At 52.7% G+C, this 25,754-nt stretch overlaps 1 protein-coding gene across 1 annotated transcript; it reads right to left on the bottom strand.

Annotated features, from left to right (window-relative positions):
• Positions 1-1,668: 1,668 nt before the first annotated feature.
• On the bottom strand, positions 1,669-25,398 carry LOC133343639 (long-chain fatty acid transport protein 2-like). Its single transcript, XM_061553340.1, has 10 exons — positions 24,582-25,398; positions 16,451-16,699; positions 15,902-16,060; positions 14,673-14,797; positions 8,896-9,090; positions 8,289-8,379; positions 7,931-8,129; positions 7,312-7,409; positions 6,684-6,817; positions 1,669-6,172 (listed from the first exon to the last, which is right to left on the bottom strand). The coding sequence occupies exons 1-10, from the start codon at positions 25,084-25,086 to the stop codon at positions 5,996-5,998; spliced, it is 1,932 nt and encodes a 643-aa protein (XP_061409324.1). The 5' UTR covers positions 25,087-25,398; the 3' UTR covers positions 1,669-5,995.
• Positions 25,399-25,754: the final 356 nt, after the last annotated feature.

Here is a 25,754-nt window from a genome sequence, read left to right as displayed (position 1 = left end):
CAAGAGCAGCGCCGCGCGCGTTTTGGGGCTTTCCAGCGGAAACGCGGACAACAGGCGACGTTTCGAGCAATGGCCCTTGATGGTACATATTTCCAGCAGGGACAGAGGTGGCACTCATTACATCCGAAGCGCTCGCCACAAATGAAGCACAACAAACAAGACGTTGCCGATCTCGTCAAGGAGGAGAACCCATCAATCACGCGAACTCGCCGCGGCTTTTGGCGGGCCATCGAACAAAGACGGCCACTGCATCGCGTGCTTTTGTATGCGCTTTGCGGCCGTCTGGAACGCGCTTCCTGACAAAATTAGGAATCTACTGCAACTATGCACTTTTAAATATCGATTTAAAACGCATTTCTTAAAAACTGAGTATTGTGTTTAATGTGTTGTCCTTCCCCCGCACCTCTGATTAGCACGATTGGCTACGTACGGTGCAAAATAAGTTCAACATACAAAGTGGATAATCAGAATATAGTATTTATACTGGAGGAATCCGATGAGCTATACATCTATTTTTTCACATGTTCAGGGGCAGGTCAACAAACAATACATTACTGTATATCCATTATTGCGCCCCCCCCCCCCAAATATAAAAGTCTATTTTTAGACTAGTTTTAGACTTTTAGCATTGTGTAGTCTGGAAGCGACCCACATGCCAAATGTCAAGTTTGTAGCATGTCGGGAAGTGCGCTAAACGGTTTAGACAACTCGGGAAGGGAATGACGTGAGAGCTAAAAATTGCTATTAGAAATTCCCGACAGCAAAAGCTGTGAAAGTTTCATGACATCAGCGTTCGAGAGTTTTTGCTGCTTCACACAACAGATGTATTGTCTGCTTTATACTTAAGAGCGAGCTGAAAATAGTTGCGTTGACTTAGAAAATCGAGACAGCGCATTTGTGCGGGATAGTCGGCCTACGCGGAGCGTTGGGGGATGCGTGACGTCAACAAGCACATTGCGTAACACTTCCGCATGCGGGTGACATCACAGATGACGTCACCGCTCACTTGCCGTGCCAAATATATCCATTATTGCGCCCCCCCCCCCCCCAAATACAGAAGTCTATTTTTATACTTTTTGCATTGTGTACAGTCTGGGAGTTACCCACTAATCGTCACCGGTGATGGCCGTGAGTGGGAATCGAACTCGGGTCGCCGGGTTCGTAGCGCAGCACGCTAATCACGACAAGACAATGCGTTATGCTTCCACATGCGCGGGTCACGTGACATATTTGACGTCACAGCTCACTTGCGCCATGCAAAAAATATATGCATTATTGAGCTCCCCCCCCCTCCCTCCCAAAAACAATTAGTGTATTTTTATAATTTTAGCATGGTGTACAGTCTGGAAAGTACCCACATGGCAATTTTCAAGTTTGTTGCATGTCGGGAAGAACGCTAAACATTTTGAACAGACACACAATCACAACTTTGCCTTTTATATATATGGAGATGACTGCTATACATTTCCCCATGATAAGACACTACATTTGGCTATCAATTGTGGCCAGGTCGTTTCTGTGAGCGATACAGCCGAGCCTTACCTGGTAAAAAATAAATTGGCAGGAGAGGGCGGTACAGAGCCTCGAGGCTCGGGGAAGCTTTCCCGGGTGAACAATCGGCGCCCGGTTGATGATCCGTGTGAACAAACCACGAATACAACTCTGCTCTCATCTTCGCCTCGTTGTGTTATTTATTCACGCAGTCTCCGTCTCTCGCAGCGTCATAAAATCAGAATGATAGCACGTTTATAAAACGGTTAAAATTAGTCTTCATAAAAAATTAATCTGACAAAAGTGAAAACAGCAGCGGCAGTTGTTCCTTGCACATCGCCCATAACATTCACAGCGGATACAAACAATCCCAACGCTTTCTCTGTAAACCTGAGGCTCTGACAGAGAATTCTGCAGGTCGGACACGAATAAGAGTAATGACGCAGGCAACACATGCAAGGCCCAGTGGCAGTGCGTTCGCCGGTCGGTGCAGAGGTTTTTCGGTCCGATCCTGGCAGGCCACCCCCGTTAATGCTGCCCAGTGTGTTCACCCAAACACACCACGTGCAGTCCGAGCCCTGTGACGTCACCTGAAGCGAGCAGGCCATTGCGTGCCAGCGTCACAAAGCAACCTCACTCCCTCCTGGAAGACGCTACCGATCTGTAAGACACGGTTATGCTTCTGTGGTGGCCCTGCACTCTATGAACGATGTGAATACCGAACATAATCGGTAAAAATCATTGTTGAACCTTTGCCATGTACCATGACTGGCATCCACAGTTCGTATTGCAGCGATTGGCATCTTATTTCTGCTACCTTTACAGTTGTTTTACAGTGATTATTGTGCGTAATTACTGCTCGTGTGTAGAACTACTACTCGTGTGTAGAATTCCTGCTCGTGTGTGTAATTACTGCTCGTGTGTGTAATTACTGCTCGTGTGTGTAATTACTACTCGTGTGTAGAACTACTACTCGTGTGTGTAATTACTGCTCGTGTGTGTAATTACTGCTCGTGTGTGTAACTACTACTCGTGTGTGTAATTACTGCTCGTGTGTGTAACTACTACTCGTGTGTAGAACTACTACTCGTGTGTGTAATTACTACTCGTGTGTGTAATTACTGCTCGTGTGTGTAATTACTGCTCGTGTGTGTAATTACTGCTCGTGTGTGTAATTACTGCTCGTGTGTGTAACTACTACTCGTGTGTAGAACTACTACTCGTGTGTGTAATTACTGCTCGTGTGTAGAACTACTACTCGTGTGTGTAATTACTGCTCGTGTGTAGAACTACTACTCGTGTGTGTAATTACTGCTCGTGTGTGTAATTACTACTCGTGTGTAGAACTACTGCTCGTGTGTGTAACTACTACTCGTGTGTGTAATTACTGCTCGTGTGTGTAACTACTACTCGTGTGTGTAATTACTGCTCGTGTGTGTAATTACTGCTCGTGTGTGTAATTACTGCTCGTGTGTAGAACTACTACTCGTGTGTGTAATTACTGCTCGTGTGTGTAATTACTACTCGTGTGTAGAACTACTGCTCGTGTGTGTAACTACTACTCGTGTGTGTAATTACTGCTCGTGTGTGTAACTACTACTCGTGTGTGTAATTACTGCTCGTGTGTGTAATTACTGCTCGTGTGTGTAATTACTGCTCGTGTGTAGAACTACTACTCGTGTGTGTAACTACTACTCGTGTGTGTAATTACTGCTCGTGTGTGTAACTACTACTCGTGTGTGTAATTACTGCTCGTGTGTAGAATTACTGCTCGTGTGTGTAACTACTACTCGTGTGTGTAATTACTGCTCGTGTGTAGATTTACTGCTCGTGTGTGTAATTACTACTCGTGTGTAGAATTACTGCTCGTGTGTGTAATTACTGCTCGTGTGTGTAATTACTGCTCGTGTGTAGAATTACTGCTCGTGTGTAGAACTACTACTCGTGTGTAATTACTGCTCGTGTGTAGAATTACTGCTCGTGTGTAGATTTACTGCTCGTGTGTGTAATTACTACTCGTGTGTAGAATTACTGCTCGTGTGTGTAATTACTGCTCGTGTGTGTAATTACTGCTCGTGTGTAGAACTACTACTCGTGTGTGTAATTACTGCTCGTGTGTAGAATTACTGCTCGTGTGTGTAATTACTACTCGTGTGTAGAATTACTGCTCGTGTGTGTAATTACTGCTCGTGTGTGTAATTACTACTCGTGTGTAGAATTACTGCTCGTGTGTGTAATTACTGCTCGTGTGTGTAATCACTGCTCGTGTGTAGAACTACTACTCGTGTGTGTAATTACTGCTCGTGTGTGTAATTACTACTCGTGTGTAGAACTACTGCTCGTGTGTGTAACTACTACTCGTGTGTGTAATTACTACTCGTGTGTAGAACTACTGCTCGTGTGTGTAATTACTGCTCGTGTGTGTAATTACTACTCGTGTGTAGAACTACTGCTCGTGTGTGTAATTACTGCTCGTGTGTGTAATTACTGCTCGTGTGTAGAACTACTGCTCGTGTGTGTAATTACTGCTCGTGTGTAGAACTACTGCTCGTGTGTGTAATTACTACTCGTGTGTGTAATTACTACTCGTGTGTGTAATTACTGCTCGTGTGTGTAATTACTACTCGTGTGTGTAATTACTACTCGTGTGTGTAATTACTGCTCGTGTGTGTAATTACTGCTCGTGTGTGTAATTACTGCTCGTCTGTGTAATTACTGCTCGTGTGTAGAACTACTACTCGTGTGTGTAATTACTGCTCGTGTGTGTAATTACTGCTCGTGTGTAGAACTACTACTCGTGTGTGTAATTACTGCTCGTGTGTGTAATTACTGCTCGTGTGTGTAATTACTGCTCGTGTGTGTAATTACTGCTCGTGTGTGTAATTACTGCTCGTGTGTGTAATTACTGCTCGTGTGTAGAACTACTACTCGTGTGTGTAATTACTGCTCGTGTGTGTAATTACTGCTCGTGTGTAGAACTACTACTCGTGTGTGTAATTACTGCTCGTGTGTGTAATTACTGCTCGTGTGTAGAACTACTACTCGTGTGTGTAATTACTGCTCGTGTGTAGAACTACTACTCGTGGTGACTAGTCCTGTCGTATTGTCTGTCTCCATGACCCACACTCCGGTGGAGGAGACAGGAGGCCCTGCCTGATCACCGTGGCGTGGCATCACGATGGCTATACTGCTGTTCCATGGGCAGAGAAACTCAAGTGGGTCTTAACCCCGGCTCATTATAAACTACCCCACCTCCTGTAAGCCTGGCTCTTGACACACCAGGCCTATGAACCACAAACTATAACGCTGGTCTATAATCCTCATCAATTATAGCCCTGCTTCATTATAACAGGTGCAGCCCTGCAACTTCTCGCTCATGCCACTATTGGCAGAAGGGGCCTCCTCCAACAGAGGGGACTCTCAAAGAGAACCCCATGGGAGGATATTTGGCCTTCTCTTGCACGCTGACCACACGTCTTGAAAGAGATAAGAGTACCCACACTTCAACCCACTACAAGCTACCTGTCGATCGACTTAGCTGTGATGAACTCATTTACGCTGCTGCTGGGCGGACAGGGGTAGTGGGGGGGGAATTCAAGAAACTCGCTCCGTAGTGCTGTGGCAGCAGTGCCACTGCTGTAATCCAGACTAATGAGAAACTGGACTCATTACGAGGCTGGCTCGTAAACCACAGGGACTATAAACCTAGCGCCCTGGTCACTATGAACCAAAGTCGTCCCTAAGAACTCAACTAATTCGTGACAACGAATTAAGCCGGCTCACCCGAGCTAGCATACAAAACCGACTCATCACAAACCGCGTCCAATCGGAACCCCATTCGTCACGCCAAACTGGCTTGTACACAGCCCCTCAAAGCCAGTGCCATTCACATCCAGCTCACTGCAAAAGCGTTAAATACGTTCAGGTCATCAACGTAGCTCACCAACGGAGGTCTCAACCCAGTGCGACGGACAACAGCCACGCTTGGTGGCACCTGCTGGGTGGAATTACCGACGCGGGCCTAAATTGGTGCTCGCAAGCAGCACTTGGTCCCAATTGCCTACGTGTGCAAAGAGTGGCCATCTCTGTGTGTGTGACTGCACGAACATGAGCGAGTGAGTGCTAGTTCGATTGTGTGAGTGTGCACGTGTGTCCGTATCAGCGCGTACGTGTCTGTGTGTGCGTTTGCCTTACGTAGTGAAAATAGGAGTAGAAGTGTGGTGGTTAGTATTCTGCGCAACAACCCTGGTGACCGGAGTTAATTTCCAATAACAGTAGTGAATATCCGAACTAGTCTTGGGCCGCCCCAAGGCCGGCTCAGCATTCAACGAGTACAGTACCTGGTGGGGTGTATAAATGATAGGTTACCGGGCGTGTTCCAGGTTACCCGTGTGCCATAACTCGCTTTCATAGGTGCTCGATAACAGCACTTGCCCCGGGAGACCTTTGTCTTTGTGTCTGCGTGTGTTTAGTCTGTCTGCGTGTGTGTGTGCTGGCACGTGCGTCACAACTTGACGGCGCCTGTGACGAGTTTGTGGTACAGCGAGGAGGTGAGCGGCACATACGCCCCCTCCGCATCGTCCAGCACGTAGAGGGGGTCGTGCATCGACCCGGGGTCGAACCCCTCAGACACCAGCCGCACCTTGCGCTGCTTCATCGTGCCCGTCATCTCCAGCTCCTCCTGCCAGGAGGGGAGGGGGTGGGAAGGAGGGGGCAGGAGTGGTTCCATAAGAAGGTGGGGGTCAGAGGGCAGCTGAGGCAAATCTGAAAACTTTAAGGGTGTGGGAAAGAGGGGTGGTCACAAAGTGTGAACCTCGTTAAATAGGGCCTCGATATGAATTAAGCAACACTGCCTGTTGTCTCTCTGGCAATACAATGCAAGAACGTCACTCCTCGTTTCTCTTACACACAGAGTCCTTCAGAATTTTGGCAATTGGCAAGGCACTATAACAACAGCAATAAATATCCACTCATCGGGGTCTCAAGATGGGGGGCATTCGCCCCCTTTTCTTGGATCCATCACTGGAGGACACAAAGTATCAGAAGTGAGAGGTCAGGGGTCATGTGGGATCAGAGAACAGGTTGGGCAAGGGGCCATTAGGGGTCAGAGGTCAGGGGAAGAGGGTTTCACCGGGCCCTTGTTTTTCCTAAAAGGGGGTGTTGCGTTATGGGGGGGGGGGGGTGGTACTCACCTGGATGCGCAGGAAGCGAGGACGAGCATAGGTGGGGAGGTGGAGCACCACGTGGCGAGCGAGCGCCGCCCCGTCCAGCGAGGAGCGGCCATCGCGCAAGACCAGTGCCGCCATCCCCACGCGGCCCTCATGGCCTGGACGCAGCCATCACAGCCACGGCACAACCAGCACGAGAGCGTCAACCACGGCACAACCACCACGCGCGTCAACCACGGCACAACCACCACGCGCGTCAACCATGGCACAACCACCACGCGCGTCAACCATGGCACAACCACCACGCGCGTCAACCAGAGCACAAACAATGCACATCAACCATAGTACAACTGCATGGTAATCAACCGCACTCAAGCTCAACCACTCAACCACCGCTTTCACCACACAACATGCAGTGCCGTGCGCACACCGCGACCTGGGGAGCATGCGCTCTGGGTCACCGTGGCCCCTTCGGCAATCAACGATCGACGACCAGGAGCAAGAGCAAATACCATTGCGCCCGTGTTCCTAGCACCGGCACCATCACCATCACGCAGGCAGCACCATCAAGCAGCCAGCACCATCACGCAGCCAGCACCATGATCATCGAGCAGCCAGCACCATGACCCATCCGGCACCGTCACCACCGCACCTGGCACGGTGACCCCGTACACGTTGACCTCGGCGACTTGCTCTGTCAGGCTGAGCACGTCGGCGACCTCAAGCGTCGCCACATTCTCTCCCTTCCACCTACACACACAGACAAAGGTCCCCCGTGTAGCCTTTAACATACTATTGGGGCAAGTTCTGTGAGCGAGTAGCACCAATAAAGGCTTGGACAACACACTAGGGGATGGTGCGGTCAGCCGTATTTGTCTCCCCAGTGCTGATGTTTTATACACACTGCACCAGGTACACATTTAAGGCTAAAGTCGACTTAGGAGAGGCCCAGGACCAGTTCAGACAATCGTCACTGGTATTGGTCGTGAGCGGGAATTGAACTCGGGTCGCAGGGTTTGTAGTGCAGCGCACTAACCGGTGCGCCATCGCTCCCCACAATCATATGCATGCAAACACGCATGTACACACACATCACCGCCCTATCACGTGTGTGTACTCATGTAATCACGTGTCCCCGTACCCGTGTGTGCGTGTACTCACATACCCCCGGACACGTGTGTGTACCCACGTGTCCCACTACCCATGTGTGTGTGTACCTACGTAGTCACGTGTCCCCGTATCCGTGTGTGTGTACTCGTGCATATACCCACCTGAACGTATCTCCCGTGCGGTCGCTGAAGTAGACGTATCCGTCGTGCTCCACGCGGATCAGGTCACCCGTGTTGAAGTAGACGTCACCACGGCGGAACACTCCGTGCAGGAGCTTCCGCTCGGATTGCGAACGGTTCCCCGCGTAGCCCGAGAACGGCGATCGCGGCGTCACGTATCCCACCAGCAGGCCCACCTCGCCTGGGGACCACGGCAGCACCAAAGCGGACCATTGTGAATATCGCGCTAGTCATCAACGTCATCGCCGTCACCAGTGTGGTCATTGCCAGCGTCGAGGCCGGTTGTGGTTGTTATTGTTCTTGTGGTGGTTGCGGTGATGGTTGTGGTTGCAGTGGTTACCGGGCCGCACCCGCTCGCACCACCCCTCCGGGCCCCGCCACGGCTCCTCCTTCTCCATGTCGTAACGCAACACCGCCAATGGGAACATGATCTACAACCATAGCACAACCACGACACTGAGCCATATTGCAACAACAACTACAAGCATAACAACGCTGCACATTCCAGATCCTGCAGATGCACGTGAATCCCTGTATCCCAGTGTCACCCATGTTGTCCCCCTCCCGTGTTTCCACACCCACAAAGGCTCCTGCGTATCCCTCTACGCATCATCCGATGGGGCCAATGGTGCAAGTCTTTCTCTGCGTTTCCACTCGTCTCCTTGTCTCCCAGAGTCTCCCCAAGTCTCCCACACCTCCCCGTGTCTCTCTGCATCTCCCTATCTCTCCCCACAACTTCCCACGTGCCTCCGTGAGTCCCCAAACCTCCCCGCATGTCCCCACATCTCCCCAAGGCACTCAGTGTCTTCCCGCACGTCTCCACATCACTCTGCATATCCCCGCCTGTCGCCACAAGTCCGCGTGCGCGTCTCCCGCAACCTCCCCCCACCACCGCCCATGGCCCCCCACCACCACCCCACGCACGACTCCCTGCCCGCCACGCACACCTTGGACAGCAAGCCGATGTAGCCAATGGCCCCCGGTTTGCCGCGGTGGTTAAGGAGGCCGATGTTGCCCTCGGTGGCCGCGTAGAACTCGCACACACGGATCGGACCAAAGCGATCCAAGAAGTCCTGCCACACGTCCTGGCGCAGCCCGTTCCCCACGGCCATGCGCACACCGTGCTCAGACTCGCCGGGGCGCTGGGGCGGGGGGGGGGGTTAAGGCAGGGGGGGGGGGGGAGAGGGGCAGTTATGGCCGGAGAAGGGTCATGGAGTGAGCGATAGGGAAGTCACGAGGAAGTTACAGGGGTCCCACGAGGCAGGTCACGAGGTCACATGAGTGAATGGGGTCAAGGGCACGGCGTGATGCTTAACAACACTCATACGATAGACCAACAGATTGGAATCATAGGTCACAACACTGGGGTTGCAGGACATGACAAAGTCACAAGATCTGGGTTATGGCTCACGCAAGATGAAAGATGATGAGGTGTGAAGAGAGGGTACGGGAGAGGGTGGGTGCATGGGGGTGTGAACTCTACGTGTTTACGTATAAGTGTGTATGTATAAGTGTGTGCGTGTCTGGGGAGCGGTAGTGTAGTGGTTAGCACACTGCGATTCCCGCTCACAGCCAACACCAGTGACGATTATCTGAACCCATCCTTGGCCTACGCTCGGTCGACGCAGCCTCAAATGAGCACCTTGTGTGGCGTGTAAAAATCATCACCACTGCCGGCATTCATAGGTGCTCGCTAACAGCACTTGCCCCAAGTCTGTTAGGGAAATACGGGGTATATTTATCTTTGTGTGCATGCACAGTTTGATTAAATAAGTGTGTGTGTGTGTTTATGTAATGTCTAGGCATGGCTGATCAACCCTGTTATGCTGATGTAGTAATTTCTGCTCACTATGAGAAGGCGTTGGAGACTCTGCTGCTGAACCTGGAATGTGCCACAATCAGCCCCACGGAACAGCACCTGCCTGTGCGATTTATCGCATCATCCTACCTACACCTCACGCTCCCCACGAGTCAGAGTTGCATCTGCCACTCACCTCAGTCTATTACCATCGCTCCACTCGTTTGCTCAGTAAAGCCTCATCGAGTCTCAGGACTCTCTTTCAGGAGGGTTCTGCCGAGATTTCGCAGTAGGGGGCGATGATGATACTCCTGCTGTGTGCGTCATGTGCAGTGTAATTTACACATAATTTTGACCGTGACGCTGGCACACAATGGCCAACTCTCGCGAATGACGTCCACTGTGTGGCATTGTTACGGTCAATACGGCACCACCGGGGCAATGACCAGGACGGCGCAACATGCGGTGAGCGTACCACCACCACCACCCGGTGCCATTTAACCCACAGCTCTGGGGCCTGTCCTATGACTTCCTGCCAGGGAGCCTGTGACACCCTTGAAATTTCTGAAAAGTGTACCTAGCCTGGCACATGGGCCCTGGTGAGATAAACACCACCGGGTAGTGAGCAGCAGCTATTGTATTCGTATGTATGCATGTTTGAAAAAGAGCGCAATAGCTCATGGATATCTTTGAGGATAAGAAAGATTCTGATTTTGCTCGTCGTGGTGTTTGGACTCGTGTTTGTTTTAAACACTCTTCATTCATTGGCTGAAAACATCTTAAAATAAAAGCCCAATGCAGCAGGTCCCTCCTCAAAAAGAGGCCTGTGACTCAGTGTGGCTCTCCCGCGTAGACAAGTACAAAGTACAGCAGGTGTGTGTGTGTAAGTGCTCGCCAACAGTCGTTGCCCCAACAGTCTGTTTAAGATATGCAGGGGATCTTTATCTTTGTCTGTTTATGAGCGTGTCTGGAATTGTGTAACCACGGGAGAGCGGTCGTGTAGCGGTTAGCGTGCTGCGCTACAAACACGGCGACCACCAGTGATGATTGTCTGAAACAGTCCTGGGCCTGCCCTAGGTCGACTAAGCCTCAAATGTGTACCTGGGGTCGTGTGCAAACATTTCGACTTTGGAGACAAAGGCGGCCGGGCGCGGTGTTGGCCACCCACCCTCTCGTGTGCTATGCCGGCCTTCATAGGTGCTACACGCTAACAGCACTTTCCCCTACATGTATGTATGTATGTTGAACGTCTTTCCCACCGTACGTAGCCAACCGTTCTAATCGGAGGTGATATTCACCATTGCTAAGGCTATACGGGGGATCTTTGTCTGGGCTTGTCTAACAGTCGACCTCTGTGCGGGCATTTGGGGGTGGGAAGACGGGTAGAGGGGGGGTTTGGCACCTTGCCGAGCATCAGCATCCATCGAAACAAGAGTTTACATAGAGCCACACCACCTCCCGCCCTCCACGGCCACCCCACCTGGCTACACGGTTCGCCCACACCGCCCGGCCACACCATCTTGCTGCTCGGTCACAACCACACTGCCACACCACCCGACTGCCCGGCCTAGACACAATGCACACCACACATCACCACCACAACAACAGCCGCCATTCATGACCAAGTAGCGGTGACATCACAACAGCGTTTGTGCCAGGCTAGGTGCAGTTTCAGGTCATGTGAAGTGTGGAAGGCTCGCTGGCAGGAAGTCACTGGACAGATCAAGGTGCCATGGGTTGACTGACATGACTGGCAGACACACCACCTGTGGCACCCCTACTGTGCCAACTCGCTGTATTTTATCCACCCAGCGCTCTGCTCTTTGTTGTGAGCGTCGCACACAGTTACATACACACACGCACGCACAGCTACAAAGATCCCTGTATAGCCTTCACCAGACTGTTGGGGCAAGTGCTGTTGGGGAGCACCTATAAAAAGAGGCACGGCAAACGAGGGGTGGGTGGCCAAAACCACGCCCGACCGCCTTTGTCTCCCCTGTGGCGATGTTTACACACCGCACCGGGTACTCATTTGAGGCTGAGTCGACCTAGAGAAGACAAAGAACCAGTTCAGATAATAGTGTTGGCCATGAGCGCGAATCACGCTCTGGACCCCGGGTTCATAGCACAGTGTGCTAACCACAACACTACCGTTTCCTACAGGGACACATGCACGCACATAGCTATGCACATAGGTACAAACATGCACAAGCACACACGCACAAGCACTGTGTTCGAGACTAAAGTCCGCATGTCCCTGCCACCCCCCCCCCCCGCGTTATCAGCTGCTCCCCACACACCCGACACACCCCACACGCCCCACATACACGCACCCGACACGCCCCCCCCACACACACACACACCCCACACGTCCCACACACACACACCCCACACGTCCCCCACACACACCCGACACGCCCCCCACACACACACCCGACACGCCCCCCCCCCCCCACACACACACCCCACACGTCCCCCACACACACCCGACACGCCCCCCACACACACACACCCCACACACCCCACACACAAACATTCCACACACACCCCACACGCCCCCCACACACCCCCCACACGCCCACACACACACACACCCCACACGCCCACACACACACACCCCCACACCCCACACACACACACACCCCACACGCCACACACACACCCCACACGCCCCACACACAAACACCCGACACGCCCCACACACAAACACCCGACACGCCCCACACACACACACACCCGACACGCCCCACACACACCCGACACGCCCCACACACACACACACCCGACACGCCCCACACACACACACACCCGACACGCCCCACACACACACACACACACCCGACACGCCCCACACACACACACACCCGACACGCCCCACACACACACACACACACACCCGACACACACACACCCCACACACACACCCGACACACACACACCCCACACACACCCCCCACACACACACACACCCCACACACACACCCGACACGCCCCACACACACACACCCCACACGCCCCACATACACACACCCGACACGCCGCACACACACACACACACCCCCCACACACACACCCGACACGCCCCACACACACGCCCCACACACACACACCCGACACGCCCCACACACACACCCCACACACACACACACCCGACACGCCCCACACACCCGACATGCCCCAAACACACACCCCACACACACACACCCCACACACACCCCACACACACACCCCCCACACACACCCGACACGCCCCACACACACACACCCGACACGCCCCACACACACACACACCCACACACCCCACACACACACACACCCACACACACACCCCACACACCCACCCGACACGCCCCACACACACACACCCCACACACACACACCCCCCACACACACCCCGACAAGCCCCACACACACACATCCGACACGCCCCACACACACACATCCGACACGCCCCACACACACACCAGACACGCCTCACACACACACACACACCCCACACACACACACACCCCACACACACACACCCCACACACACACATACACACCCCACACACACACACCCCACACGCCCCACACACACACCCGACACGCCCCACACACACCCCACACACACACACACAATCCACACACACCCCACACACACACCCCACACACACACACCCGACACGCCCCACACACACACACCCCACACACACCCCACGCCCCACACACACACCACACACACACCACGCCACACACACACCACACACACCCCACGCCCCACACACACACCAGACACACACCACACACACACCATGCCCCACACACACACCCCACACACACCCGACAAACCCACACACACACGAAACACACTTAGCACACAACACACCTAACAAACCCCACACACGACACACACCTAACACACCCCACGCACACACACCCCACAAACCCCACGCACACACGAAACATACACCCACACACCCGACACACCCCACATACACTCATACACCTGACACACACACCTAACATACACCCAACATATCACACACTGCACACACACACCTGACATATCACACACCCCACACGCACACCACACGGCTGCCTCTGTGTGCGCGTGTCAGCAATTTGCCACTTGTACACGCATGTCTTGTGTACACGCATCAGGCAGAGATGACCAAAACATGGTAGCATTACTGGAGTGATGCAACGTAGGCACAAATTACCAATTACAAATGTGATTCAATTACATGTGTAGTGACACTAAGCGTAGGAGGCACTCTATTTATTAACAGCCTTCACAGTCCACACAAACGATCAACAGCTGGCAGACTGCCTGACTGACGACGCCGAGCAGGTGAAGCGGCGGCGAAGACTCCAGCAGCACGATGAGGGGATCCCACTCCAGGCGACAGCCCCGAGCTCTTGCTCGGGGTCCCCTTTTATCCTCCCAGCGTGGCCTCGCTCCGTCCCAGCCACACCCCCTTTCTAGAAGCTACTCGCGGGTTCCCGGGCTTCCCTCACGTGCGCCCTCTGTAACCTTTCCCCTACATCCCTCTCTCTGGCTTATCACGTGACCTGCTGACAGACAGGGCTGCTGCAACTGCAGATCCCCTTCTCTGCCAGCAACCAGCGCTCTGCTCCATAGTGACCAATTCAATGTCACTACACATGTTTAAATTACATGTCATTTAGATAGTGCCCATCTCTACACACATTTACACAATTCTGCCTACGCATAAACACACGTGTGCACTGTGCACCATAGGCTGGCTGCATGGCGTCTACACACCACACCAGGTACTAATTTGAGGCCGAGTAAACCTAGGGGAGACCCAAGATCAATTAAAACATTCACCAGTTATTACCCGGGTTCATAGCGGAGTGCAGCGATAACTGCTGCGTCACCGCTCCTAACACCTGCACACACGTGCGCACGCACACACGCACCTTGGGCTGGTTACAGAGGTAGCGCAGCAACTCCCCAATATACTGCACCACGGTGACATCATGCTTGCGGCAGTCGCTCCAGAAGTGGCTTGCAGAGAACTTCTTCCGCAGCACCAGCGTGGCGCCTGCCACGTACACACGTGTACAAGAACACGCGTACAACAACAACCGACATTCGCCAGTAAGTGGCGGTGACGTCACCATGACGCTTGTGCCAGGCCATGTGCATCTTGAGGCCACGTGAAGTGTCGAACGCCCGCTGGCAGGAGGTCACGGGGCAGACCCAGGTGCCACGGGTCGACTGACTGAGATGACTGAGATGAGTGGCTGAATTACCACCTGTGCCCCCTACTGTGCCTACTTGCTGCGCTTTAGCCACCCGGCGCTCCGCTCGTTGTTGTGAGCGTCGCTCTTCCGCCCTCCGTTGTTGTTGGAGGGCGACTGCCTCCAACTGCCCAGTAGCGTCCTTCATGAGCCTCCTCCACTGAGGCCGATCTTGACACCGCTGGTACCAGTCATCGGAAAGTCCACTCAGCTCCACGTCCTCCTGTACCACATCACTCCATCTCTTCTCTAGCCCATGCTGCGCCTGTTTAGCCCCCTCGATCCGGCCAAACAAAAGCTGTTTAGGCATGCGGTGGCTGGGCATGCAGGCTACATGATCCAGCCAACGCAGCCTTGCCTGCCGGAGGAGCTCACCGATGAGACTTTGCCCAGATCTTTCAAGGATTTGTGAGCTCCTCACACAATCCAGCTTGGTTAAACCCAGGATGTATCGTAAGCAGACCAGCCTAAATGTTTCTAACCGGCAAAGATGCTCCATTAGGGGGGTCCACGTTTCGCAAGCGTAGAGAAGAGAGGGAATGACTGTGGCCGAGAAGACCTGAAGCTTCGTGCGGAGCGACAGACCAGGCAGCTTCCATACATAGTTACGCAACCGATAAAAAGATATTGCCGCTCGACTGATTCGGAGTGAGACCTCCGCTGACAAACCACACGTACACACACACGTGCTACATAAGCACACATGCATGCGCAGACGTGTGACACGTGGCCCGTACAGACGACACACGTGGCTTTTAGCACCACCACCCACCCTAACCACCACCACCCATTCCTTACCACCACCACCCACCTTAATCACCGCCACCCATCCCTTACCACCACCCACCCTAGCCACCACGTTTACCACATGTGAACCACCCCCACCACCCCCCTCCCGCACACACCCAGGTTGATGCAGCCTCCGATGCCGATGAGCGACGCGGCGCTGTGGTAGAGCGGCAGAGGCGAGTACACAACGTCGTGCTCCGTCACACCACATGCCTCCAGCAGCATCGCGCCGCGCCAGAACCGTAATTGGTTCACAATCGCCGCCTTCGGGAGACCTGAGAGGGCGGGGGGCGGAGAGAGTTGACGGTGTGGAACGTAGCGGTTAGGGGTGATGAATCTTGCGGCGTCAGGAGTAGGGGTTGGGGCTTAGAGTTTAGGGTTCGCGTTCGGGGTTAGACTTTAAAGGCTATCTCTCGGGGTTCTAGTTTGGACTAGGGGTTTTGGGGTTGTAGTTTGGGGTAAGAGATTAAGAGCAAAGGGTTCAATTTACCAGTGAGAAATCAGGAGACCAAGATGAGTCTCATTTGTCTGATTGACCTGGGGGTCACCAAAATGGCCAGAGTAAACGAAAAAGGTCTCTGAGTTAGAAGCAAAGGTGAGGATTCGAGTCAAGAGTTCGGGGCGAGGACTCGGGCCTAGGGTTCGGAACGAGGATGTCCACGCACCCGTGGTCCCAGACGTGTAGATGTACACGAAGCTGGAGTCCATCTTCACGTCCTCACAGCTGTCCTCCGGCAGTGGAGGCAGGGGGTCCCCTCCGTCGGCTTCCCCATTGGGGTCCGGGCCCCTCATCGCGTCGTCAGGTCCTTCCAGGGCCCCCACCCCGGGCAGCGGGGAGGAGGAGCCGAGGAACCAGGCGGTGACGCCGCTACTGCGCGCGTCCGGCAGGACCTGCTCCAGCAGCTCCGCCATGTCTGTGCCATCGCCACCACCGCCACGCTAGTATTACAACCACCACCACAACCACTGCCACACGCTAGTATCACTACCATGACACCACCGCCACCACATCAAAGCGTTATTACCACAACCACACTGCTACCACAACCACCACACCGTACAGATTTACTCTCCGCCACACCACCACACTACATTTACTCAAATACCGCGTCGCACAACAACGCAACATTACCACTGCCGCATCACCACATAGCTCACAACCACCACCCCACCACCACCACAGTACTATTGTAGTGACATCGTGGGATGTCACTGTGTGAAGCCGGGCCAGAAGTGGCATGGCGTGCGATGGATTGACATCGCTGGGGATACAGTACCAGCCCTAGGTGGGGCTCGGTGAGCACTGTATGACAGTGAGGGATGGTACCACACTCTGCGTGCAGTGCCAGCCCCTACAGGGAAAGGTGGACGTGGCGAGGGGCAGAGCGACCCCCGCCACAGAGGTTATAAGCCGGAGCGCTGAGCGGCACCTGCTGCTGTTGTCATCCTAAGACGACACGTCGACGTTCCACGTTCTACAGCACGGGGACTCGGACCCGAGCTGGGGTCGGGTCCGCTGGAGCTAGAAGTGTTATCGAGTAGATAGCCCGGTGGTCCACCACCATAGGTACTATCTGGTGAAGGGGCAGTTACCCCTTCGCATTGTGTTAATGGAAATACACGTGTTGCCTCCATGAGTCCGTCTGAGTCTCCATTTGAGCCCACTACACTATCATCACATCACTACCAGGGACGTGCAGTCAGGGGAGGCAGAGCCTCACCTGACATACTCCAATGAAAATAGCTGTTACAAAAAATAAATAAAAAGAATAATCAAATAAAATAAATATTAACATTTCCCCACTGATCTGTGTTATGTCATTTCTGTAATATTCCAAAATTTTTATAGTAAAAATCGCCAAATTTACGGAGCTCCGCTACAAATACAGGAAGAGACTAGAGGTGAGGCTGTGACGAGCTCAGCCTCCCCTCTGATTGCGCAACCCCTCAGTATTTCAGTTTCATTTATTAGGATTTACCCTGCGAGCCATTCGGCTCTTGATTTGGGTGCAACCGCAACAAACAAGAAGATTACAAGATACACCTAAAATTCATTGTACACAAATCTAAACATCGCATACATAAACAATAAAATCCTACAGAAAAAGCACCATCCCCGTCCAGTAACTGGATGGAGCGTGGGCAATAAGCGCGCGTCTGTCACCAATTTAATGTTTGTAGACCCCTTCATTTCATGTCCTCGCTTTCCATACTCCAGGTAACTCAGGGGTGTCCAAACTTTTTGCAAAGAGGGCCAAATTTGATAAAGTGAAGATGCCCGGGGGCCAATAGTTCCTTCCGACATTTTTACCTCAAAAGTTACGTGAAAACACACCGTTATAAAACAATTATCATTGTCAAAATTACCTTTATTTTTCAAATGACAATGTAACCAAATATAAGCCGCTCAGGCAGACGTGAACAACTCTAAATACACAATTCTGCCTTTCATTCAGTCATGTAACATTGAACAAACTGTATAGAATTCCTTAAATTTCCATTAGTTAAATTAATTTGCCTCATGAACATTTTAAACAGGAGTTATAAGTAATGCAACGTGGTCTGTTATCATTAAACGTTAAAACAAGTGAATTTTGTCTTTTACAAGATCTTTCAGAAAGCAAGAGTTTGTGTCACATCTACAGGTACATAACATCAACAGTTATAACCAAATCTTATTCAAGAGTTTAATAAAAACAAGTGCCATAAGTCCAAGTGCATTAGTGTGCTTTAGGCTTTTCACTGTTATTAGTGACAGATGTTACCGTTCAAAACACTCAATTTCAGATTGATCAAGGAACAGATAACTTGCTGACACTAATGAGAAGGGCGATACTGAGATCTAGATTTCAGTAAAGAGACCAGGTCAGGCTTGAGGGCAGTGGTTGAGATGCATAAAATGCCACGCAATTTGGAGTCACTCATCCTTGACCTAAATCTTTTCTTATTTAAGTTCATGACTGAGAATGTTTGCTCACACAAATATGTAGAGCCGAATAACATCAGCATTTTCTTAGCGAATGACCGCATTTCTGGAAACCTGCTTTTGTCCAGCTGCCGGTAAAAGTCAACAAGAGAACACTGCTGGTGTTTCCCGCGGCACTCATCGTCAAACTGCAGCTCAATGAGCTCCAGATGCAGCTGTGGAGGAGCATCATCAGGGTCCACGGAGATGGGAGAAGAGAAAAGCAACATGTCCTTTTCAATAACTGCAAAGTCCCGAAAGCGTTTGTTAAATTCCACAGAAAGAGATGCGATAGCTGTTGCATAACTCTTCATTTGCGCACCGATGTTGTCTTGTGGGAAACTGTCAATGACCTCTTTCAAAGCTGAGAAGTGCGCGGTGCAGGGCTCTGTTTGGGACAAGTGTCTTTGGAAAAGTTGCAGTTTGGTTCCAAAGGCCTTGGTGTGAGCAGAGAGCATTATAATGGTGCTGCCACCGTGTGGCGGAAAGAGGAATAACATCTTTAAAGTTTAATGATTTATTTATTCTGACAGAGCTAGCGAGCCATAAATAACACATTATAAGACCGAAGCTGCGGGCCGTATGAACTCTGACCGCGGGCCGTGATTGGCCCCCGGGCCGGACTTTGGACATGCCTGAGGTTACTTATTTAACGTATGTGTATAAAGATATTCAGGTTCGCTGGTCTCGTCATGAAACTGCAATGAAAAAGCACCAGGGGAGGCAGCTATCATAAATGCCTCACTGAGGGGGACGTGTCTAACACGCCCCCCTCCGTGAGACCACGCCCCCTCCGTGAGGCCACGCCCCCCTCAGTGTGTAAATCTGGCTCTGACACGAGCCAGTGCCTCCCCAGCCATTGACCTCACCGCACGTCCACTGGTCACTACCACAGCATCACTACTGTCACTGCTCCACTACTATTAATCAGGTGACCTTGCAATGATGGACAGGTAGACACCTCTCTCTGCACCCTCACCTCACTCCACCTTCCGCTCTCCCTCACCCCACGCTCACCTCGCTCCCTCCACCCCTAATTCCACTCTATCTAATTGTCCAGGGATCCGGTGACGTCATCGGGGATGATCCCATCCAGATTAAAATCGGCAGCCCCTCCCCCACAGTCTCCACCCTCCAGCCCAGAGGCCCTCCCCCTGACCGAACCAGGTATTCTGTACCTGGCCCAGCTCTGCACTCACCCATTATACAACAGCCACCGTTTTCCATTAAGTGGAGGTGACGTCACCACGGCACTTGTGCCAAGCTAGGTGAACTCCGAGGCTGTTCCTTGAAGTGTCGAAGGCTTGCTGGCAGATGGTCATAGGAAAGACTCGGGTGTTATGGGTTGACTGACCGAGATGACTGGCAGAAGCACCACCTGTGCTCCCCTCTGTGCCAACTTGCTGTGTTTTAGCCGCATGGCGCTCTGCTCATTGTTGTGAGCGCTCCTCTGCTCTGCGCTGTTGTTGGAGGGCGACTGCCTCCAACTGCCCAGTAGAGTCCTTTACGAGCCTCCTCCACAGAGACCAATCTTGACACCGCTGGTACCAGTCATTAGCAAGTCTACTCAGCTCCACATCCTCCTGTAACATCAGCCCATCTGTGCTCTAGCGTGTGCTGTGGCAGTTTAGCCCCTTCATCTGGCCAAACAGAAGCTGCTTGAGCATGTGGTGGCTGGGAATACAGGTAACATGACCCAGCAAACACAGCTTTGCATGCTGGAGGAGCTCACTAATCATGGGATTGTTTCCAGATATTTCTAGGGTATGTGAACTCCTCACACTGCAATCAAGTCTGGTTAAACCCAGGATGGATAGTCGGAAGACCAGCCTGAATATTTTTAACTGGCAAAGTTAATTCAAAGGGCTCCACATTTCGCAAGCATAGAGCAAGAAGGGAGGGCATAACTGTAGGCTGAGAAGAACCGGAGCTTCGTATGGAAAGACAGAACATGTAGCTTATGTACAGTGTTACACAATTGATGAAAAGATATAGTAATACCCCGATTTAAGTCTCCCCTTTTTATGTAGTTTCACAAATACAGGAGACCCTTGAATATCGCGAGTTTATCGTTCGTGCTTTCGACCTATCGCAGGGGGTTAGTTTTGGCCTTTCATGGGTATACTGTACATGAAGTACTATAAAGGGGATCCCAATGTACGTCGCCGCGATACACGTTTCGCACTCACGTCGCTGACTTTTTGAGAAACCCAACGTAAAACGTGCCTGCACATACATCGCTTTCGAGTCAGTTCAGCTTAGTATAGAAAACGTATTGTAACTTGTATTTCACACATGCACCACCATCTTAGCACCTATTCCCAGCATACTATCTGCTGCTGCTGCTTCTCAGTCCCATCGTGTTCTCTCGCGTTGTGTTCATTGTAATCGGCCTAATCCTCTCCCAACAAATTCTTCAATCAAGCACAACTCATCCACTCCTCAAGGTAAGGTCGTAAAAATGCTGCTTAAGATTCTGTGCTTTTTTACGCTAAAAATGGTTTCCTGTTTGAGACATTGTTTAAAAATGTCACAAAGAAGTTTTCTATAAAAAAAAAGTAGGAAAACTTTTCAAGTGTACAGGGCTGCTTGGAAATTATCATAAAAAAACATCTCAATTAAGTATTTGGTAAGTATATATGCTGTTTAAAGGTCCTTGAACTCAAAATGTATTCTAAAGGTGTACATTGTGTTGTAAGATGAATGGATATTCGGACCGTATTATCCGCAAAGCTATTTCTCCAACTATGGAGAAACAACCCCATGAGACTCCGATCAAAACCATCACGTTACCATACATAGCAGGAGTTACCAAAAAGATTTTCAAAATCTTAAACAAACACAAGATCCAGTACAGAAAATCCGTGATCTAATCCCATCCGTAAAGGATGTAATTCCTGATATGCAATACCCTGGAGTCTACAAACTGAGTTGCATCTATGGCGATTGTTACATTGGGGAAACAGAACGACATGTATCAGACCGTATTTGCGAGCACAAGGCAGATTTGAAACACGGCAGGACGATCTCTTCCGCCGTGGCTGATCATTGCTACAATGCTGCGGGCTCTCATGATATTGTCTTCTCCGAGACCAAAGTGCTCTGCAAGCCATCTGGCTACTATCAAAGGTTTGTTCATGAAGCCATCCAGATATACATAGACATAACTTCAACCGAGGATACAAATTGAGCAATCATTGGAAAGATGTTATTAACCAGGTGAAAACATTAAATTGTTCATAGTTGTCCCATCTTATTTATCGGATACCAGTCTATTTTACCGAGTTAATTGCATCCCCAGCGTTTAGCAGCGCTGCATTTCACTTTGGGTGCCCTCATTGGTTTTGGCAGCAGTTCGTAGCTGCTGCGTCGCTCTCTTTTTCCCTCCCCGTGCATCTCTCGCTCACTCCGCCTCTCGCTCACTCCGCCTCTCGCTCACTCCGCCTCTCGCTCACTCCGCCTCTCGCTCACTCCGCCTCTCGCTCACTCCGCCTCTCGCTCACTCCGCCTCTCGCTCACTCCGCCTCTCGCTCACTCCGCCTCTCGCTCACTCCGCCTCTCGCTCACTCCGCCTCTCGCTCACTCCGCCTCTCGCTCACTCCGCCTCTCGCTCACTCCGCCTCTCGCTCACTCCGCCTCTCGCTCACTCCGCCTCTCGCTCACTCCGCCTCTCGCTCACTCCGCCTCTCGCTCACTCCGCCTCTCGCTTCTGGCCCCGCCAACTTCCCCCCCCACCCGCCCAGTTTCGCGTTCCCAGTCCCTGGCGTCCACGAGGCGCCCTCCCCTCGCTCCCTACCCCCCCCCCCACCTCCGTTCTCCCCCCTCTTTGACTTATATAGCTTCCTGGCATCTCTCCCACTTTAGTATCAATTTTCTTGCTGTGGTGTTCACACCTGATGACGATTGCTTGTGTTGCAATCGAAACGTCGTGATTTAATTTAATTCATTTTTATCTGTTATGTTTTATTTTATTTTTATTCATTATTTTCTTTACCTACGTGACTTTACCGAAAGAACCAAGGGTATTGGACAAGTGTTTTTGGTTGCTAGCTATGAAGCACAACATTTCCCTAAGTTATGGTCCCTATCCCAACCTTAATCTATTGTTTCTTATGGGTGAAATTGCACCCGCTTTAGATCACGCAGGCAATGTTTACCTTCTTACAGTTCATATCCATCCCCCATTTCCCACTTTTCATATAGGGGAAAATTCCCCATTTTACATCGTTTCGTTATAAGTTTTAACTTTCAGGTCCCCAGCCTGTCTCAGTGGCTGGTACCGTGGTGCGGGGCGGGCGGGGGGGACAGGGCGAGGCAGTCAGTGGCATCTCAACCTTTGCGGACAAAGACCCCCGTCAAGCCTGTTAACAGACTGTTGGGGTCAGTGCTGTTAGTGAGCTCCTATGAAGGCCCGCACGGCACACGAGGGGGTGGGTGACCAGCACCACGGCCGGCCGCTTTTGTCTCCCTAGTGGCGATGTTTACCACACACAACACCAGGTACTCATTTGAGGCTGAGTCGACCAAGGGGAAGCCCAGGACCGATTCAGATAATCGTCACTGGTTTTGGTCAAGAGCAGGAATCGAATTTGCAGTGCAGTAACCATAGCACTACCATATTTTCCAACTCCTCAGAGTGAGCAGTAATTACCAGATCATCAGCATGCACAACGTGGTTGACCAATAGAGAGCCATCCCTTTACTGCACCCGGACATCAATCAGCCTCCCTTTGTATCTGTACCAGATGGAAATTCCTCCGGTGCAGCCTTGGCAAGCGTCTCGAATTGTGTGGTCAGAGAAGATGTTCAATGGTGTAGGGACCAGAGGACATCGCCGTCGCATCCCAAGAGAGAGAAACAGAGAGAATGGCTCAGACTCCCGACACGCAGCTTTGCCCATCATCATCAAGGTCCTTTATGATTATAAGGGCAGGGTCAGGGACCCTGAAAGCACCAAGAATAAAGGGGCCATCCATTTAGTACGTACGCATGGAGGGGGGAGGGGGTGTTAACCCAAACGCGTTCACTTGCGTATGGGGGCTCTACTGACAATGTGCGCATAGGAAACGGGGGGGAGGGGGAGTGGAGCCTCAATAATGTGTCTACATTGGCCTTCAAATGAGTTAGATAGTCCGGCGGTGGACTTATCTGTTTGCTTAAGCACGTTAATATTATTCATCCTGGATAGTTTCTGCGTGGATGAAATATCGGCCGTTCTATAGGATTCGGGGGGGGGGGGGGGGGGGTGCGTCAAGCTGTACGTACGCAGCTGGGGGGGGGGGTGTAAGAAGTCCGCGTGAGCACAGGGAGGGGGGTCAAGTTGATAGATTGTCAACTTACTACTACACTACATGGATGGCCCCTAAGGACACCACGCCCAGCCGCCTTTGTCTCCCCACTGCTGCTGATTACACACCGCACCAATTCGACCTAGAGCAGGCTCAGAATCTGTTCAGATAATCGTCACCGGTGTTGGTCGTGAGCGGGAATCGAACTCGGGTCGCCGGGTTCGTAGCGCAGCGGCGTTCACCGCTGCACCACCGCCCCCCACACAGTACGACACCTGTGGTCTGGTCTCAGAGCCCCACTCCATCATCCCTCCCTCCACTCCATCCTCCCTCCCTCCGTCCACTCCATCCTCCCTCCCTCCCTCCACTCCATCCTCCCTCCCTCCCTCCACTCCATCCTCCCTCCCTCCCTCCACTCCATCCTCCCTCCCTCCACTCCATCCTCCCTCCCTCCACTCCATCCTCCCTCCCTCCCTCCACTCCATCCTCCCTCCCTCCACTCCATCCCTCCCTCCACTCCATCCTCCACCCCTCGCCCCTCACCGTGCCCGGCGAGCAGCGTGGTGGCCCCGCTGCACGAGAGGCAGTGCAGCAGGGAGCGCGCGCGGAGGTTGTGGTTGAGGAAGGCGGCGGTGCAGCCGATCCGGGCCAGGGCCATCCACGCGAGCACGAACAGCGGCTCGTTCCCCACCAGCAGCGCCACGGTGCTGCCCGCCACGAGCCCGGCGCGCCGCTTCAACAGCCACGCGAGCCGGCGGCTCTCCCGCTCGGCGGCCTCGTACGTGAGCGTGGCGTGGCCGTCGCAGACGACGAAGGGCCGCCGCGGCCGCTCCCGCGCCTGCTGCAGCAGCCGCTGCACGATGGTGAAGGTCGGCCGACGCCGCGCGTAGCCGGCGAGGCGCGCGGCCATCCGGAGCGTGCGGAACAGCTGCCGCGTCTCGTACAGCGTGTCCGTGCAGGCGGACAACACGCGGCTCGGGGCGTACCCCGACAGCAGGAGCACCAGCAGGGCGCCCCCCACCACCACGGCGGCCAGCAGAGGCAGCATGGTAGCCACGGGCGCGCGGCGAGCGTCCCCCTCGCTGTCTCGAGACGTATTCACGGGGTGATTGGGACGGGGTGAGGGGTGATTGGGACGGGGTGAGGGGTGTCCGCTCCTCCCTCGGGGGTCGCCGCCGCTCGGGGTGGCACTCGAGGTAAGAGGAGCGGCGACGAAGGGGTGCGTGGCTCAGGGGTCTCGGTAGAGAAAAGGGGACCCGCCCCAGCACCACCACCGTGAATTCCTCCACGGCAGCAGCAGCAGCAGCCCCCAACTTGTTGCTGTTGGAGTTGCCGCGTGCTCCGCGTGGAGGGCGGGGCTCTGACATCACCACGCCCCCGCCACGCAAGCCACGCCTCGCCGCTGTACACAGGCCACGCCCTCACTCCCCTTCCACGCCGAGGCCCAGACACGAAGACCACGCCTCTTTGCCTAGAGGTCACGCCCCTTTCTGAAGCCACTCCCCCCTCTCAACGCCACGCCCCCCACATGTGGAAGGGGTGGGAGCGGTTGACAACAGAGGTGGTTGTACGGTACTGTATTGTGAACTTAGGCGCCCACAACACAGAGGCAATGGTTCCGCGTCGCCCGTGCGACGTTTATACAGACTGCTGGCACAGCCCCACGGCCAGCCGCCTTGGTCTCCCCATTGCTGATGCTTACACACCGCACAAATA

Source organism: Lethenteron reissneri, chromosome 18 (assembly GCF_015708825.2).
Source record: "Lethenteron reissneri isolate LAM-NWPU_2019-01 chromosome 18, ASM1570882v1, whole genome shotgun sequence".
Lineage (NCBI taxonomy): Eukaryota > Metazoa > Chordata > Hyperoartia > Petromyzontiformes > Petromyzontidae > Lethenteron > Lethenteron reissneri.
This window is presented reverse-complemented; position numbering and strand designations above follow the sequence as displayed.

What these genes read in the sequence shown, in the direction of transcription:
- LOC133343639 (XM_061553340.1), bottom strand. Translation starts at nt 25,086, where the DNA reads ATGCTGCCTCTGCTGGCCGCCGTGGTGGTGGGGGGCGCCCTGCTGGTG. An exon ending in CACGCTGCTCGCCGGGCACG is followed by an intron (nt 16,700 to 24,581) that starts GTGAGGGGCGAG and finishes GCGATGGCACAG; the next exon opens with ACATGGCGGAGCTGCTGGAG. An exon ending in ACCTCTGTAACCAGCCCAAG is followed by an intron (nt 9,091 to 14,672) that starts GTGCGTGTGTGC and finishes CCCCCGCCCCAG; the next exon opens with CGCCCCGGCGAGTCTGAGCA.